Here is a 20,115-nt window from a genome sequence, read left to right on the forward strand (position 1 = left end):
CATGTTTTAAGCAATAATAACATTTCAGATGATCATGATTCTACTCTGGCAATAACGAATACATTGGGATGGAAATATGAAGCATGTTTGATTGAAATCGGGACGTCCCAGATGAGGCAGGACGCTGTGAGGGCAGTGAAATTCAGGCGTGTCTAACAGCAGGAAGTGAGAGGAAGATATCCAGGTTTCCATAAAGGAGCAACAAATGCCAGAGTATCAGCAAACAGTGGATCCGCAGACATACAGGTGTAAAGCTGGTGTGTAATGCACCTTGCCAGAAGGTTAACTCCACCGCCTGTAAATTGCTGCCGCCCCCCCCCCCCCCAACCCCCCCACCGGACAATAGGCTCAGCAGTGGCCTGGTGATTGCCTCCTTTCAAATGGAAATGCCGGTCGCCTCTCTTCTGCCAGGTTCCCCTAAGCAGTGTACAAATTACAGTTTACAAGGCATGGAGGAATAAAAAAATAAAAAAACCCTGATAGACAGAAAACGAGAAGGTGGGAGGGAGCAAAAGCAGAATATCTTTTCTCTCGCTATTTTTTGTTCTTTTTTTGTATAATTCGGCAAAGTGACATGTAAATTAGCCTTTAAGTGCTCCACTCGGGGACTGTGATCGTGCCCTAATTGTCGTAGTCAATTGTGGCCAACAGTCTCTTCAATCCAGGCAGCTTTTGACAACAAGCACGCCAGGATCAAAAGACGAATCATCGACTCCCCTCCCAAACACACACCGACACACACTCCTACAAAGACAACGCGAGAGGTGAGAGTGATAGCTTTACAGGAAGTGGAGAACACGACAGCAATTTGCTTCCGACATCGCCCCAAAAGCCTTTCGAGTGTCGAGATAACATGTCTAAAAATGAAGCAGTGAAAGTACACAAAGCATCCAGCAGACTGACTTTTCTCCAAGTCCTGCAGGCCCATAAAACTTCAGCGGAGGATGAAACAAGATATGTTTGTCCGAGGCAGCGCTGAAAAAATAATGCAAACATTGGAAACGGCAAACAAGCAAAAAGTCTGGAGTCTTATCAAAGAGGCCAAGGGTTCAAAGCTGACTGCTCGGCAAACTTCTGCCACAGAAGGTGAAAAAACAGCCATTTAGTTCATAGTTATTGATTGTTGGTGCACTAACACACACTTCTTTCAGCCACTGTTTAAAGGTTTGGAGGCATTATATCGAGTCGTAACAAGCAAAGTCTTTGGTTTGCTGTATGTGCTTATTATCTGTGTGCTTTTCTATTATGCTTGCTGAACTCAAAGCACTTCATTGAGGGAAATATTGAGGTTTTGATTAAAATACTGTGCTTTCTTTTTCAATATTTAGCCAAAACCACAATGTGTCCCAAAACTTAACCAAGTCTGTCATTAATCTCAGCCTAACAACCACATCAAACCCTGTATTCAAAAGCACACACATTGTTACCATCATTAAATAGTGGAGATCAATCATTCTACCTTTAAAAACAACACTTCCCTTAGGATTTGAGTGTCCACATGAATTATGGGTAATGAAGTCCTCAAAATATACAAATATGTCCCTTTTGAATAGAAAAACGGTGTCTTTCTGTGCATAAATCTGCATATGAGTGTGTATGGTATATGTTGCACCATTACATGTGATTGCAGATCTTGTTCTTCCATCCTTATCAAAATATATGAAATGCTTCTTTCCTCTCTTTGCAGTGTATCATCATGTGGAGCGATCCGACTGCAAATCTCCGAGAGCCGGACAAGGTTCGTGCACGTGTACGTCAGATCTTTTAATTCTATCTCTGTGTCCTGAGAGGATGTAAACTCATATACAGAGGCAGATATTAAGAGCACGCCGATATGCAAATGTCTGTCGAGATTAGAGCTATAACAATTATTCAAATGTTTGATTCATTATTCATCGGAGACGCCGTCAATTATTAATTTCAGCGAGCGATAAGTCCTCTTTTTTCTTCTTCTTCTTCTCCTTCTTGTCTGAGTTACAAACTTTTCTTGTGGGATCTATCAGAGTCCCAATCAAAAGCATTTTTATTTGCCAAGTGCAATAAATATGCAGGGATTGTTATGGTGATCCAGGCGTTAGACACATCCCAACAGATGCATTCTACTAGTGATTCGTCGAACTTTTGACCATTGTACCCTCTATTTGAACAGCTGGATACATACATTCTGCATTCTGTGATTTACTGCATAGTTAAACATCTACAATGTATGTGCAAATATCTTTACATGACTCCTAACTTTAATATGTTTTACATTAACATCTATTTAAAGCAGGTTATAAAAAGCAATTGACCGAAAAAGGTAATCCATACATTTAAATATGAGTTGTAACACTGATTTCATGTCCCAATAAGAGAACAAATGTAGAAATTGCTGGTATAAAATAATAATAATCTGCATAAACACATTTACCAAGGGCAGGAATAAAACAAATGATAGGATAAATAAGGTATCAAGTGGATTAAAAGGTATCACTTTTGCATGTGTGATACAAAACGAAATAAAGTTTGTATTCCCCTGCGTTCCCCAACTTGTTCTGAGGAGGCCACGAAGGATCCGACCTCAGTCTGCCAGACAAGAAGAAGCCTAACACAAGATGCGTTTGTCTCTCTCTTCTAAGGGTCTCAGTCGAATAAGTGGTCATTTGTAGAAGCCTCTGCACAGTCTGCCGCTAACAAGAACAACATAACAAATCAATACTTTCTTCGGTGTAAGCATTGGTTCTGCGGGAATCTGCTATGCAGCGATCTTGTTCTGCTTCCTTCTTCTACTGAGAGATCAGAAAAGAGTTTTCTTTGCACTCCCCTCTCGCTCATGGCAAATGTAAACTAAATTCATTTTTGCATGTTTGAGGAGTTCTCGCAGATCACACGCCGTTGTTTTTTGGTGTTCAGGCTCTTGTGGTGGCTATCACAGCCAAAGCCCCGCCGAGAGATGTTTCAGTTTGATGTTGCAGAGCTGGAAGAGCCACACGCAAGCGATTGTGATCTAGGATACTCTTCTGTGTCGTTGCATTCAAAACCTCTGAACGCCAACAACAACCGTTATTTTAATTGAAGAGAGGCGAAAAAGTGCCTTTCAGGGCTGAAGCACAAACTGTTCTGAGGGTTTAACACTCCAGAGGCTGCAGTCACTTCACAGCTGTTTTGAATTGTACGAGTGAATTTTTCTAAATGTCCCTCTTCTTTTTGTAGACCCACTTTCCGGTCAAGCCTGCTTTGTTTTATTTTCACATGAAGTGCTCCCAATTATATTTACATCGACTCTTTCAGCTGAGGGCGATTGTGAGAAGATGCAAAGATTATTGGTCTCCTCTTTTCTGTATTAAATTGAAAAGTAAATTGTATGTTTTTTAAAGTTTCTTCAAAAACGAATGGACAAGATAAGAAAATAAGAAAAACTTTATTAATCCCAATTTGTGAAATGTGTTCGTCAACATGTAGATAAGACATGAATTAGAAGTAAATGAAAATAAAAACCAATAAAGACATCAATAGTAGAAGATAAACAAAATACACAGTGAATATGTACATATCAATAGTTAAGGATATCTAAAGAGTATATAATCGACAGAGTATAGAGATATAACTTTAGTTAACAAATGATCTGTTAAACACCTGAACTTTTGAAAGAACATCCATAACATTCATCTGTTTGCAACTTACCAATGATGTATCTAATATATCGTATTACTTGACTCGTCTTGCACTATTTTATCTGTGTTATTGTGTTGCACAGTTGGAGGAGCCTGTGACCTCAGATTTTCATTGACACTGTAGCTATGTACGAATGACAATAAAAGCCTTGAATCTTGATCTGTGTTGTGGGCAGATCTGAGTCATTACGAGGCGTTTCACCCTAAAACCAAATACTCCCTTCTTACTTCATGTCTGAGAGATGTCATTTGTCAAATGCATGATGCAACTAAAAGCATCACCACCCATCCAATTAGCTTCACTGCAGCTCTGTTATGGTTTGCTTTGAGATGAATAACTTAGGAACATTAACATTTGAAACAGATTCTAACACACCTTGATTTATTACGAATGTGCCTCCGAGTTGAGATCCTGTTGAAGTTGATTGTATTATCCCGATAAGAATCAGTCTGGAGGAAAAGCTGAGTCACTGTTTTACTTGGAAACGAGTCAGAGTTGTTTGTGCCAGCGATTTAAAGTGTTGGCACCAGTGATCAGCTTTCTGCAGCTTCAGGCCAAAGACATCAGCGTTAGCATCATATATAACTTGTAGCCACATTAGTGTAACTAACGTAGTCCTCTTCACTGTCGTTATATTGCCTGGAGTTTAAACCCCATCTACTGTTACACTTCAGACAGATATATAAGGATAGAAATATTGTGTCTTTCCTCAGAAATATGACCTCCCTTTTATTCATGATGCTCCAACAGTGACCGTACAACCATGACAACCTGCAGCAGGAAAATGGATGCCGACATTGTGCTAACTCACCTGAGAGAAAAAAGTATGTTTTAAATGTTTTATGAACACACCTACACCTGTGCTTCATCACAGGACAAAACAATGTAAGGTTAATATAAGTTTGAACAAGGAATGGTTGACCAGAGTATCGTAAAAAAAGGCTCTGTAATTATAACTTAATCCCAAAAATGTAGTATTTATTTTAATTATAGTATTTAAGTCGGCCATGCAACGCCTTACAATTAAATACAAGTTTTTAATTCAAATTACCAGGATGAATAATCTCGATTGTGACCAGTTTGCTCGAGCTGCTGGGTGTTTTTTTGTACTCTTCAAGAGCAATACTGGGCATATATTCATGACTGGATGCACCGCAATGTCATGTGACTCTCACAGATCTAAATTAGGCCAATAATCAGGGACGCCTGGCGGCTTGAGAGTTGAATGCACAACATGTACACACAACTGTGTTTGAGTCCCGAGGCGTGTTCTGCTGCGGCATCTCTCCCTCTTCGTCTTCTCTGTACACCAGTGACGGCTGCGAAAACAAGCGATTACGGACATTTATTATAGAACATGAGAGCAGGGCCGATGCTCTCTTTATGAATATCAGATAGGAGACGGTCAGCCATGTTGACTAAATGACCTGCTTTACTGATTTCATTCTTATGATTTTATCACACTTTTATTTGAAGAGAAATATGCAAAAAACTGTTAAAATGTAATTATTGTACCTGTAGTTGTTTAGAAAATCACCTCCAATAATTTGGCTTTGACCTCTGACCTTGTTACTTTTGGTTGCTTGCTGCAGAATTTAAAGCGGGAATGTCTGAGTGACTCGGCTGCATGATTATTCTGTTCTAAAATGGTGTTTTTGTTGCTGTTCTATGAACTCTGAAGGCTGGTGAGACTTTCCATCATGTGAAAGCAGCTGGCGAAGTTAATACAGCACAGTAGTGAGAGTATTTGTCTGTTTGGGAAGTTAAACACTAGTATGTACAAACAGAAGTGGTAATTAAACTGACAGATTCTCTAAATACTACGGAACATTTCTACAACCCCTCTGCACCACTGTGTTTGTGTGTACGCTGTCAAAAGAGCTAAAAATGGGCCTCGCCACACATACTCTCACACACACACACACACACACACACTCACTCAGACACACGCTGAAGCAGAGAGAAAATTAGGATTATAATCTTGGTAATCAGCAGTCATGCCTGAGGCAGACAGCTGCAGAACTGCACAGCTCCAATGTAGGTGTTGGACATTAAAAAGCATTAAACCCAAGTGAATTTCCACTTATTGATTTTTCTGGGGCAACATTTCAACTTCAGACAAATAAGCCGGGGCAGGGTAATGTGCTGCAAAAGCTTCTTTTATTTATTTAGAGTAAACAGACAAACACAGAGAATAAATCATTCAGCAATCCAGTGAAAAAAAAAACACAATTTATTAAAAATAATTTAAATAATTACAAATCTGTCTACCATTTTCCGTTCACTATTAATCTAATTTATAAACATTTTCAGAAAACTATTTATTTTCTTCCTCATAATAAATGTAATCAAACACTTTAATACAACAATAACAATCACAAAATGGAGCTAAGAATTATGAATTCATGCACATGTTGTTTCTGATCCCCCCCCCTCACCTCATTTAAATCAATATATTCATTAAGCACCAGGTCCCCCTATAGGTCACACAACGACTGTAATCCGTTTTCACGGTGAATATACGGCCCCACGTTGGAGAGCCTGTGCGTAAAAAAAAAAAAGAGGCGAGAGGTGCCACTCCAGACTCGCTTGGATGAATGGGATACAGATCTGGAGCAAGTGTGTGTGAGAGGGAGAGAGAGAGTGAGTGTGTGTGTGTGAGAGAGAGAGACCGAGAGAGCGAGAGAGAGGCTGCTGGACTGCTTCGTTTACATGCAAGCACCGTGGCAGTAAATTACGCATGACAATAATTCACCCAGGACTGGATCCACTTTCGACCCGAGGAAAACGGGAGGCTTCACCCCCGATCCTTGCCCCCCCTCTTTGTAGTTTAATTCGGGGAAGAACATGACTACATTTCGCGATACATATTACTCAATAATGGCGAAAAAAAACTTGCCAAAAAACTAAATTTATGTTTCGTGGCAGAGTCCTTCATTTCATGCAGAGAGGTTGGACAGAAAGTTGAGGCTATTTAAATAATTATAATAATTACTATAATTGTATAACATTAGCAGAATAAAATAGTATTGTTATTACTACTAATGTAATGATAATAAAAGAAGTGGCAAAATCAGCAGAGTGAAGCAAGCATTTTAGATTTAAAAAATAAAGAATCTTACCAGAAGCTCATCTGATTATTTTTAATTTATTTTTGGGATGGAGGTGGTGGGGTTTTATAGAGGGGGGGGGCATCTACCAGTTCAGCCCCTTGATTGATGATTTAATTAGCCATACAGTGGCGAACTGCAGGAGGACAGGACACAAAATAATGCGTTATTTACATAACCAATCACTGCGCTGCAAAGGTGGAGTCTCTCTCTCCTCTCTCTCTCTCTCTCTCTCTCTCTCTCCTCTCTCCTCTCTCTCTCTCTCTCCTCTCTCCCTCTCCTCTTCTCTCTCATCTCTCTGATCTCCTCTTCTCTCCTCTCCTCCCCCTCTCTCCCTCTCTCAGTCAGACATGGCTCGAGATGGTTGACTTCCTTAATAAATGCGAAGATGCATCCTGTTAAGTGGCGTCCCGAAGGAATAAATCCCCCCTAATAATCCTGGAATACTCCTATGATAGTGCTGTAATATTCCTGCAGGAACTTCCACGTCACTGTATTCTACTTTATTGGCATTATCCCTGCTCCTTTAGTATCATCAGACTGCTTCCTGCCACTAATTTATGTCACTGGCTGGGTCACATGCATAGCTCCATAATATCGCACACTTATTCTGTATTCACTTTGTCTGTCAACAAGAACATGGAAATAAAATGAATCAACAATGAAAATAATTAGTTGTGTAAACATGCGATCACACGCTCAGGCAGTGACGTACCTGCTGCGCGACTGCAGGTACATCAATCAACAATCAACGTAACCCTGCAAAAAAAAAAGTAAATCTAAAGTTTTTTCATCCAAGCAATCTTAATTTTTCCCTAATCACAAATCACACATTCTGCAAATGCACTGAGAAAACTCAACATATTTTCTCCAATAATTTCCAAGAGGAATTATAATCAAATTAATCTGAACTCCTGACATGTACGCGCAATACAAGACAGCGTCTGTTCGTATTGGAAAGAAGTGGAGCTATACCATCACTTTTCTGATTTTAAACAACACTAACTGACAGACGGATATTTTTTACAGCGTAGATAAAATGAACCGAACATCCCCAAACCTTTTGCAGTCGCAGCCAATTACAATAATGAAGAATATGTGGCATCGCCTCCCCAACTCCTGCATCCTGCCGTATCAAGCCTGCTATTTCTGCAAATTAAACCGAGTGGAAATAGAAATACAAAAAAAAAAATCCTTACATGATTGCGGACGGCGTGGACGCGCTCCAAGTTTCTTCCCCCCCTTGTACACTAACACACACACACACACAGATTGAGGAAGAAAGGGGAAAAACAGTGTCGCCTGTTCTTGTCTCTGCGCCGAAGCCCGACATAGTTGGTTTCACTCAAAAAAAGAGAAGAGATGGAGAAGAGAGAGAGGAGAGTGAGGGAAAGAAAAGAGGGGGGAGAGAGTGAGGAAAGAAAAAAAAAAAACTTCAACCCAGAAGATGCTCACGTTTGGCTCTCCTCAATTATCCCCTCCCGTGAAGATAGGTGGCGTGCGTTTCAGGGGGCTTCTCCTCTGTGTTACACGGCAAAGAAAAGGAGGTGGAAAGAAAAAAAATGTCATTAGAAGAGGCGTAACACGTCAGTCCCTACCCAGGTTTGTTTCCTGGAGTGGGTGTAAGACATCAGTTGTAAACCTGCCCTAGCAGGAATAGCGGTCCCTCCCTCCTCCCAACTATTTCTAAGGCTTTATTTCTAAGGCTTTATTATCACCGGTGGAAAAGGATCCGCTCACCGACGCGCTATCATCCCTCCTCGCGACTCCTATCCACAAGGCACCTCTTTGGACCCCCCTTAACATCAGGTATGTGTCTTTTCCATTTTTTTGTATTTATACCATTTTTTTCCCCCGGATAAATGTTGGACGATACACTTCCATTTTCGCGCGACAGAGTTGGAGCTCAACTTCGCCTCACCTGCACAGGTGGAAATAGGTGCGTGTGTTTCGACATGTTTTTCCTTTTTTTACCTCCGTGATGTAGCGGCGCGTGGAGGTTCCTAAAAGCCGGGAAAATGAGCTTTTTGTTGGGCTGCACAACATCGCTTATCATGGGAGGAAAAAGGCGATATGCATCCCATTTCCTCCTTTAGTCTTCATCTTATTTTATTTTATTCTAAGCGTACAAGTAGCTACAACTTACAAAAGCTCTTGTCGACATGCACTTACCCTAATAACGGTATTTGCTGATAAAATAGCAGGTGATCCGAACATCCCACACAGTGATTTGACTCTTATCGCTTTTGTTTATGCGCAATGTGTCCCTTAAATAATCTCCTTATAGTCCGGAGTCATTTGGCACATTTTAACAATTATTTCCCATCTGTTATTTATTAACTGTTGACAAGAGGCTTTGGATTGAGTTTATTAAAGCTCGAGGTGCAATTTTCTCAGGCGAAACCAAGTGTTTATTGAAGTTACATGACTTTCAATCAGACCTCACAGTGATTCCAAGCTGGGGCTCAGGCTCGCTTTTTGCCGTGTTTAACGTAAGTTTCTGGATTTGACCCTAAAATATGACAATATGTGATTTCTTAACCAGCTTTGCGTTTTGTGTCAAACTAGGGCTAAATGCGTAAATGTGAACAAATCTTGTCACTTTTAATACAAAATATTTATTTTCGTAAAAGTGGAGAAAAATACAAACCGGGTTAAGAAACTTTTCTGAAAGCTAAAACAATGTATGGACTCGCTTCTGAGGCGATATGAATTGTGGTTTTATCTAATAAGAGAAATTACAATTGTGTTCCTGCTGTTTGCTTCGCTGTTAATGCCACTAAGCTGAGAGCCGATCAGCTGAAATCAGAATTAGATGGACACGGATGCCCTCGCCGCTCCTGCTCATACTTTCACCCACGGCTCTTTTTTCCTCTCTTTTTTTTTTTTTTACAATCTGTCCCTCCATCCAAGTTCCATTCGCTGTTTCTTGTCGCGCGTCCGGAGCAAGTGGATCTCCTCGCTAATACCCACGTTGTTGGTGTTGCTGTGTGTGTGTGTGTTTCCCGTCAGATACCAAGCTGAAATCAAGGAATCGAGTCCATGCGAGCTGCCATCTGATCCCACACACACTTATCAATGAAGCAAGAGATCATGGCGGATGGCCCCAGGTGTAAGAGGCGAAAACAAGCCAACCCGAGACGGAAAAACGGTAAGAAAATCACGGGGGCAAGCATTGGGTGGGATATCTTTGGATGTACGCCTGGTTTGAAGCTTTCCACTGCGGTTCGGGGGTGTGTGAGGCTCCGCGGCTGGTGCGCATTTCTGCCTTTACGCAGGGATAAAGGGACCGTTATCCGGGGAGAAACTGTGCGTAAATGTCTCCCACACGAGCCTTTGGAATCTTAAAAAAATAGCGGTTTTATATTTCATGGGGTTATTTTGTGATGTGCGCGAGGATGTTAGTTGGAAACTTGGTGGATGTTTGAAAGTTGGAGCGGGGTTTGTCGCCGGGACTGAGCCCGCCATGGGGGGACTGTAACGGTCACATCGCTGGCTGCAGCAGGCTCTTGCTGCTCGGTGTAAAAGTCCAATCTTGCGACTTGAGTTTTGATGTTGCTTTAATCCGCCTGCTGGCGTGCGTTAGCCGTGATGTTTTCCCTCTTTAAATGGGCCTTTACGTCACCTCTATAAGAAACATTTTAAAGTGATTTACCCCCACATTGTCGCTGTTTTCGGGACACGCTGACTGCTGGAATAATGAATAGGAGATTGTGTTGTTGCTTCAGTTTTTCTGGCTATTTGTCCACCTTTGTCTCTTGGTGTATTGTAGTGGAAGTATCATATATAAATTGGCTGACATGTCCGATAAATGCTGGACATTAATTGGGTCTAGACTGGACGCTGGAGGTGGATATATTAGGTTTTTCTTTCTCCATTTGACTGCACACTTTCCCACAAGAGGCAAATCTGCTGTGACATTTCCTGGCCCCGTTATTCCTGATTATTCTATATATGCTCCAAACATAGCCAAAGCAGTGTGTGCTGTGATTCAGGGCTTTTTATTTGCTTTCTTCACAACAGTTTTTTAATCTCTGCCCCCACAGGTTATTTATCTAGATCAGATTTCATTTATTGATTTCAAACAATCAATAGCAGACAAGCATTTTGTTCCACACTAAATAGCACAGAGCATAACAGTGGAACTGGAGATTTCCAATATATATGTACATCTGCGGTATTCATGCTTTCAAAAAGAGAAAATAGAATAATAACACACGTTTAGAGATATGACAGCCTGTTTAGCTCTGGCCACCTGTTTATAAAGGGGGGAGTGAGAGGGAGAAAAACTGCCTTGGCTTTTGTACCGAATGCAGCATTTGATAAAATAATATTAGCAAAGCAAATATAATTTTCACACCCTTAAAGCTGAAAACAGAAGGCAAGCTGTGTAAAGAATATCTCGTATAAAAATGCATCCAGGATAAATGACATTTAAAGAAATATATTTAATTTGAGTTTTAAAATCCCCTTTTTCTACCATAACAACTATCTCTGTCTGATGACCCCCCCCCCCCCCCCCCCAGCCCTCCTCCTCTTCCCCCTCCTCTCCCTCACCCCCAATCCTCCCCCCTGGGAATGCAGAGGCTTATTGAGGCTTGGCCACTCTCCCCCTGTCTCTCTGCCTGTCTCTCTGTCCTCTTCCTGTGCAGGGATGGCAGGGCGAGTGTGTGTGTGACGGCCGGCAGAACACACTCATTCCTCCGGCATTTTTACTGACAAAAAACCGCCTCCGATGCACCAAAAAATGGCAGCGCGTACACACACACTTTTCTCTATTTATTTTACCAGATGGAGGGCGGACGCACCCAACCTCCCTCTTCCCAACAAATACACACAAATGTTAAATCTCTCATTTCTCTAGAATAGATTTCGTAAATTATAATTTGCCTGAGAAGATTTCTCTGCGTGGCTCGATGTCATTTTTTCTGGAATTGTTTGGATTATTTTTCAAAATGGAAGCAGCGTTTGTGCCAATTAGTATTAATGAGGCGTTTGCTCACTAAGTTGTCTAACCAATGACATTCTCATCCAGATGACTGTTGGCCTTCAGGGGTGGAGGTGCTACAGTAGCTCCACTCACTCACTGCCCAGCCTGTCATGTGGTATTTAAACACACTTCATGACTTACCCCCCCCCCCCTCAACCAAACCTCTGTCTCCCATGCTCACACACTCGGAAATGGCAGTATTTAAAAAGCGACAAAACCTGAGATTTCATCCTTGTTCCCCCACTGTTAAAGCGCGCTGAAAAGCCTTCCCCTCTCCCGGTGTGAAACTTGATCTCGGCAGCGTGAAGTGTTTGAGAGTTTGGCCCTCGCCAGGTGTTGCTTGTCACATCCAGCTGTGGGCGCCCAGCAGAGAAGCACTTGCACACCTGTCCTTATTTTCCTATTACTCAACCAGCACATGCATCAAAAACAGCAAAATGAAATCTGCTTTGTAATGGTAATTGTTGTTGATTTCAGTCTCTTTGCGTCAAACTGTGGTGTCTGAGCAAAAGGAGGAAATACAGATGTTTCCCTCTTTGTGTGTTCGAGTGTTTTCCTTCATTCTGCAGAATTAGTTTTCACCCCAGATGACATTTCATAGCCGGGACATTCCCTCGGAAATGCGCTGATTACATAATCTGAAGCAGAGGCCGATCTCCACCTCTCTGTCTCTGCATCTCTCTGGAGTTTGATATCATGTGGCTATCACAGATTCATGCTTAAGGTGGATAAAAATAGGGGGAAAGTGTGTGTGTGTGTGTGTGTGTGTGTGTGTGTGTGTGTGTGTGTGTGTGTGTGTGTGTGGTGTGTGTGTGTGTGTGTGTGTGTGTGTGTGTGTGTGTGTGTGTGTGTGTGTGTGGTGTGTGTGTGTGTGTGTGTGTGTGTGTGTGTGTGTGTGTGTGTGTGTGTGTGGTGTGTGTGTGTGTGTTTGTGTGTGTGTGTGTGGGAGGGGGGGTAGCCTTGCTTTCACTCTCAGACAATGCCAGATTTCTGCCAGTCTAAACAATTTGTCCATCTCTATTATTCCTCTGTCTTTTTAAAGTTATATTTGCAGCTCCCGCAGTAGAGAATAGAAAAGTGGGGGGGGGTGGTAACACAAGGTGCTCCCTTTCTTCCTCTTCTTTTTCTCTCACCCCCCCCTTCCTCCCTCCCTCCTCCTTCTTATCCCAGATTTTCCCTCCTCAAGGTAGGGGCAGCGTTTTGCCATCGTCACTGAGTTAAGGGGGGTTAAAAGAAAGGAGAAAAAAAAGAGGGGAGGTTTCGCGGGGCGCTCGCGGACAATTGATTGTCAGTGGTAATGTGTTTCATTTACATGTTTATACCGTCAATAGTGGCGGGGGGGTTGTGCACCGCGCCATTCACTGCTGCCATTCCCATACGGGTTGGCAATTGTGTGGCAGACCACCTTGCACTCCTGATGGCTTTTTTTTTCTGTGGGAAGAAGCTGGGAAAAGTGCTCTGCGGTGCATTCATGTTGAGGGAAATAAGGGATTATTTTGTTTAAGCAAGTGAAATAATTACTGTGAGATATTACAGGGGGCCGGCAGTAGGGGGGGGGCGCAGATAGACAAGGATGAAGTATTTTTATAACCTGGTGGTGGAATCAAAATAGACGTATTCCAATTACCCCATGTAAAACGGCTAGCAGGTTTCCCTCAATGCAGGCTAATAAGGAGGCATATTTGTCCTGTCACAACTACACATTGCACTTTGGCGTGCTGCGTGAGGCCTTGTTATTTTACCGAGCGTACGGTAGCTTTTTTGCATCACTTGATTTTTTTTTCCTTCTCTTCCCTCTCCCTCGGCTGCAGTCGTCACGAGCTAAATATATCCATCTGCTCAAAGTGTGTGAGTCAAGTGAATATAGCCGAGCACATCAAAATGAATGGACTTCCCTTACGAGATCATTGTGATTTGGAGCCTAGCGTTTGGTCTATAGGAGCAAAAAGATGTTCCCTTTGGGTCATTTCTGAGAGGATTGTTCCCAGGATCGGTGTGTCTAAAGGATCCCGCAGTATTTACAGTTATTGTAATTCACGTGATTTTATTTTATTTTATCGAGCGTGTCGCAGAGAGACGGAGATACAGTCGTCGCAGTGTAATATCTCCGGCTTTCAAGCTGATATGTTATTCAACAAATCCTCTAATATGTGCTTTCCACAAGGAATTAAATCAGGAATGTAGCTCAGCAACATCTCCACACACACACACACACACACACCACACACACACACACACACACACACACACACACACACACACACACACACACACACACACAACACACATGCACCGTTTTATTCACGCTTTGATAAGGCAGATAAAAGCAAATAGCATGGCTTGTGGCTGTACAACCCCCCCCCCCCAACCCACACACACACACACACACACACAAAAAAACTAATGATCATCTCAACTCCATCCTGGACACTGGACAGAAAACTTTCATCCACCTTCCCAAGAAAATAGCCAAAAAAACATTTTTGACACATTTTTATTATTCCTTTTTTTTCGTATTATTCCTCGACCGCCCTGCTTGTGTGAAGATGTTTTTTTCCGCCTGCCGGCCAGAGAACACACACTTGCAGAGGCACCGCGAGCCCGGACCCCTGACACCGCGGGTCTTTGGAATGCCTTAGGTACGATTTCACTTTCGCTCACATCAATGCTGACCTGAATGCCTTTCATATCTGATCCGCCGTGTCTCTCCTGGTAAACATCCCCCGGGGGGAGAACAAAGAAAGGAGCTCCTCTTCTTCTTCTTCTTCTCCCTCTTAATCACAATTCAGCCCCTTTCGCCGCCAGCAGCAGGGCTACACATTTGCATTCAGCATCAGAAAAAGGGCCTGAGATGAAAAGGGGGGGCGAAGAAGAAAAAAAGAAGAGCAAGAGAAGGGAAAAAAAGAAGAGGAAGGGGAAAATAGGGAAGAGAGGCAGAAAAGGGTGGGTGTGTGTTGGAGAGAAATAACTAGGGTGTTTGTGGTTGTTTGTTGGTCGTCCCCTGGTTACAAGCCTTTTATAGCCTCCCTACTCTAGCAGGGACCCCGGCCCCCCCTGACAGACAGATAGTGTTACGAGATGGCATACCCACACTATTCGTGGCCACTCACACTTAAGAAGAAGAAGAAAAAGGGGCAAAAATTCTGGCTGCGACCGATTGGATTGTGCTTTAAGAGACGATAAGAGCAGGTGTCTCCCCCCCCCCCCCCCCCCCTCTGTTTGTCTGTGCTTTCCAACAAAACTTCCTTCGAAATACTGAATTTGCCAGCACACTTTTGCGAGGCTCTTTTTTATTTTTCTGTGGTCGGAAAGTGTGTTCTCATTCTTTTTAAATACAATGCCATCCTTTTTTGAAAAGCCTATGGAACGAGGACACAATACATCCCCTTATGTAAACACACACAATGCTTTATCATAATGATTAGCAGGATATCTTTATCACCCGATTCCCAGGCTGGATGTATGCAAATCTTAAGCAAAGATGGGGAGACTGAAGGGAAGGGAAGGGAGGGGGGGGGGGGGGTACCTCCGCTCTTTAAATGGCATCATGTGATATGGATTCCAGTTTTCTTTATGCTCTTTCTTTTCCTCGCCCAGAAGTTTTCTTTCTTGTTGGTTAAGAAGAAGGATTATCGGTACACCTTCCCTCCCTCCTCCTCCTGGCCAAGCTGCGCAGGATTTAGGCAGATTTACTTCAGCAAACACCTTTGGACACTGGGGGAAAAGTAGGAGTCTGTTTGCAAAAGGGGCCTTTTGTTCCGAGAGGTTCTGGATAATGCCTTACCAGGCAGCCATGATATTAACCCGTGCTTTGGAGGGGGGTTAGGATAACTCTTTGCTCCTTTGTGGACATCCATCCTTTTAAAAAATGTGCATTGGGTAACTCAGAATTCCTCTTGTTTTTCGTGATGGGACTTATTGGTTTGGAAAAAGCAGAGCTGCAGAGGTTACAGCGTATTTGGGGTGATGCACACACACACACACACACACACACACACACACACACACACACACACATGCACACACACACACACACACACAACACACACACACACACACACACACACACACACACACACACACACACACACACACACACACACACACACACACACACACAGAGACAGAGCAGCTCCCACTGCCAAGAACGGTGAAAGCGAGAGCGGTGGCTGGGATCCGCTGCCTGACTAACACCCAGGCATGAATCAGCCAATAGTGAGCCAACTCTGCCCTGTTACTTCCCTTTATGTTTAAACGGCAATAACCATGCTTGGTCCAAAACAATGTGGTGACAACGTGGCATTCCCTGCATGCGTTTGACCTTAATCTTTTGCATTTTGTTCCTCCATGCATCATACAAAAAGAGGCAGTTTTGCATGAGATTAAGTCACAGTTTTCACAGCTGAACTGTTGCTGAACTTGTGTTCGTCCCCAGAAGGAATTGCCTCTGAAAAATCAGGTCTCGCTCGCGTCCAATAGAAACGAATAGCGAGGCCTCTGCTCCTCCAGATATTAAAAGCAGTGAGCTGGATTATTGTCCCTGTTGAAAATACTCTGTCTCGGTGACACAGCGATTGTCAGAAGTCCGCTCGGACACCGTGTGAAAGCAGCAGAGATGGAGAGTGATGGAGCAAAGGTGACAGACTTAAAGGTGTTTCTGTCAGGCTCTGACCCCCCCTCCCTCCATCCCTTGTTTTCCTCAGGATTTGACAGGTCGTATCAACACTGTACTGTTCTGCTAGTCTGAGTAAAGTTGCAGTGCAGTCAGATGTCTTTCTCCTGCTTCCCTGACTTTATTTCATGCCTTCTTGCTTGTTTTCGCTCCCCCCCCCCCCCCCCCCTCCCCCTTGTTTTCTTCCTTTCACTCCTTGTGGTTTTGACAAAAAGCAAACACAGAAATTGAAACTTCACTGGTCCGGCAAATAATTGCATGCATTTGGACTTTTCATTTACGTGTGTACACTCTTTACCCTAAGCCGGCATGTTTTATGCATTGCGTGGAAGGGAAAAAGGCATTTTGAAATATCATGCCTCATTTGAGTCTTTCTCAAGTGAAAATGCAAAGTCTTTATTTGGCCCATCCGTTCCGTCTCGTCCTGCTGTTTGCACTTATTCAGTTGTTGCGCCGCGCCTCGCATGTGATTTTCTCCGAGTGTCGACTTTTTCCCATTTGCGAGGGAGTCTGGGCGCGACAGACGACAGGTTGCTGAGCAGGTGTAAACTCATGTTGGGAATTCATAATCAATTGGCAGGGGGGCAAAAAACAACTTTAAAAACACCTTCGTTATTCCTTACATTGGTTTGGGCACAAGAGGAGTTTGTATTGCATCTGTTCCTCCAAATGAAATGTAGCTTTCATCCAAGTTCACCTTCCTTATTGTCTCTTTCAGTGTGCACATGCACTTTATTTGTGTGACACCTTTTCGCTGTATAAATCGTACATTATCTTTGACGTTCCTCGCAGTAATAGTTATCACAACCTGTCAAATCATATCTTTTTTGAAAGTGCTTTTAGCGAACATGATTGTATCTTAATAGAGCAACAAAAGAACAGATATAGATTAAATCTAAAGAACAAACACATCACAGCTGGTTCCTGCTTGTGTGTGAATGCATTTCTGCTCAGTGTGTGTGTGTGAGACTTATCACTGCTGTCAAGCGTAAAGCAGGGCACAGCTTCGTGACGTTTCTGAGGGAAAGGAGAAAAAAAGTAATCACCTCAATTGCCCATTAAAATGATTTTTACCCATTTTGTTCCCGTTTCTTTGCGGCAGCTGCTTCAAAGATGACACCTTTGTGCAAACAAGTGTTGAAAGCAGCCTCCAGTTTTCTGCTCTGATGTCGGCACTGCTGATCTGCACACACACACACACACACACACACACACACACACACGCGCATATTTAGAGAAACACACACTCTTTGATGTGTGTTTGATTGTCGGGTAGGAAGAGCTCTTCTGGCAAGGTCATGGCCACGTGGAACAATCAATAACAGATCACCAGATTAAGGCATGGTGACATCTGGAAATCTAGGCCCTCTCCACACACGACTGAACCCATTTTCAGCTCACCGTCTTACCTTTCATTCAGGATAATAGAACATGCTATTTGATCAGGGCTCGCTTTCTTACCGTAGTTCATTATTCAGAAGGTGTCCGTCTTCTCCCCGCCACCTAAGTGCACCCCTCTCGTTACCGTTTCCTTTTTTTAACGAGGACTTGTCTGCTTTCGTTTTGTGCTCCGGTTTCCCCGCCGTCTCGCGTGGAACTAAATTCAGATGTGTTATCTCAATTTAATTGCAGCCGATTGCCAAGCGAGATTAAGACGAAATTAGGTCATTTTGCGGTTGCACAAATCTCGCTCACTTCCCCGGCTTTCATCTCGGGGCTTGATCAAGCACCTTCTTAACCGGAGGTTGCAGCCAAAAGGGGAAACGGTCAGAAATTACGCTCTGGCCCTCGTTGTTATTCAAACATACATTTAACCTTTGGCAAGAGTGAGTCAAGGAGAACTGAAACAAGAAGGGGGGGGGGGGGACATCTTCCCCTTTAAATGTCATCCAGTCAGTGGACATGTGTAGCGAAGTCAACCCTGTTAAAAACTCAGAGAGGTGAACTCACGTGTTAATGGATTCTGACTGGAGAGGGAGCCCCCTCCCCTGAACGCCTCGTGTCCTGTCGCTGTCAAACGCGAATGTCAAACAAACACCTCCTCAGGTAGCGGGGGGATAATCACACCGACAGGCCTGTCCTCAGCCTTTCTGACATGCAGGACGAACGGGGGCTGAGGCAGAGTTATCTGTGGACTGAAGTTAGGGTCTGGATTCAGGGGGTTTGGGTTTGAGGCAATCAAGCAGGAGGTCAAAGATGTTTAATCACGACAGTTAATGAATCCTTGGCGGTTGCAGTTTGACAGGGCCGAGCTCTTCGTGGTTTCTGTGACAAGGCAAAGAGCCAGGATTCGGGTTTTGGTTTGGATGAGGCACTGAATCTCCAGGATAGACGCTTTGTGATTATCAGTATCTGTTTTTAAAAGTCATGATGAGGTGATAAAACTGAGGTTTGCGTGGTTGTGGCTGTACATTGCTTTCGACGCCTCTCCTTTCTTTGGCTTCAGGATGAGTTTTGAAACCCAAGTTATGACTGATTTTGGTTACGGCTCGTATTCCAGCTGGATTGCTGGAGCTAAATCCTGGCTGCCGAGGGATGGATGGGTGTTTTCTGACCTAGAAACCTTGTGGGAGGCAACCAAGATTGGGTCATTTATGGAGACTCGAGCTCAGTGTTGGCCATGTGTCACAGCCTGGTCATTGGTTAAGGCTTTACGACCCGTGGGCTTAAGTTTTCTTTTTTTTAAATTCCTGGGCTTTAAATGTTTGGTATATTCTTAGGGATTTGGGATTTTGAACTTCTATTGGGAATGGTTTAAAGACCAGCCTCTCATTAGATGTAAAGGTGATGAACTAGAGTTCTTCTCGGTCTTGAAACTTTGTCTCCTCCAGTCCATTCCCCCCCCCCACTTCCATGCATCCCACCAGCAGCTCAGTCAGTCATCTAAGCAGTCAGCCCACTCTAATTACTTCTCCCACACCCAAGGGAAGCTACTTCCTTATCGGCCGGCCGTCTTGCTCCGGCATTCCTGAGATAAATTCTCCACCACTTTGTTATTCTTACTACTTAGGGGTATAGGAATTAGCATGTCCATCAAAGCAGACCTTGTACTCTGCCTTTTTTCTCACACCCCCCCTTACGACCTTATCAGTGGTCGTACATTACAGCCAGGCATGGGACGTGCCCATGGGCTGCAGAGGTGAATAACGGACAGCCTGACATAAAAGGCTCTGAGGGATGATCAGGCAGCTTTATTGTAGTCTGGCCTTCTGGAAGGTACTTAGCCCTCCTTCAAATACACTTGGTCCAGGTAGCATATTTCTGTTTGTAGTTATCGAAAATATTTGTATTAAAGAGCTCCACCGTGTTTCCAAAAAAGCTGTCATATTCACATCAAGCGAGTTTCACAACCTTTTAGCCCATTTATACCTGTTAAAACCTCCACTCGGCAATTTCAAACACGTACAAGCATCCCTGGGTAAATAATCAGCGCTCCATTCAGCCCCATTTTTTTTGCAGATGTGCGGATTTGATCGAGACCGAGCCCTCTTTTCCTTCCTTCCTTCCTTCCTTCCTTCCTTCCGCTCCTCGCCGTATGTTTCCCAACACGGTGTATACCTCAACAGCAAGCAGACGCCGCCTTCTAAACTGGCAATCACAGTATCCCTAATGTTATTACTTTTCATAATTAGTTACAGCAACACTCATTCCACGACTGGCGGAAAGGAGTATTCCTTAGTAATTAAGGT

The 20,115-nt window shown here is 43.3% G+C and overlaps 1 protein-coding gene across 4 annotated transcripts in view; it reads left to right on the plus strand.

Moving 5' to 3' along the window:
- The first annotated feature begins 8,114 nt into the window (after window positions 1-8,114).
- The window catches only part of zeb2b (zinc finger E-box binding homeobox 2b), a 78,001-nt gene continuing 66,000 nt past the window's right edge, over window positions 8,115-20,115 (plus strand). For 2 of the 4 annotated variants that reach the window (XM_034205495.1, XM_034205496.1), the window contains exons 1-2: window positions 8,115-8,573; window positions 9,777-9,915. In XM_034205495.1, the coding sequence (XP_034061386.1) occupies window positions 9,843-9,915 (73 nt within the window). In that variant the 5' untranslated portion in view covers window positions 8,115-8,573; window positions 9,777-9,842. The remainder of the gene's footprint in view (window positions 8,574-9,776; window positions 9,916-20,115) is intronic. The other 2 variants (XM_034205497.1, XM_034205498.1) reach the window with 2 other exon arrangements.

The sequence above is a fragment of the Gymnodraco acuticeps genome, unplaced genomic scaffold (genome assembly GCF_902827175.1).
Source record: "Gymnodraco acuticeps unplaced genomic scaffold, fGymAcu1.1, whole genome shotgun sequence".
Classification (NCBI taxonomy): Eukaryota; Metazoa; Chordata; class Actinopteri; order Perciformes; family Bathydraconidae; genus Gymnodraco; species Gymnodraco acuticeps.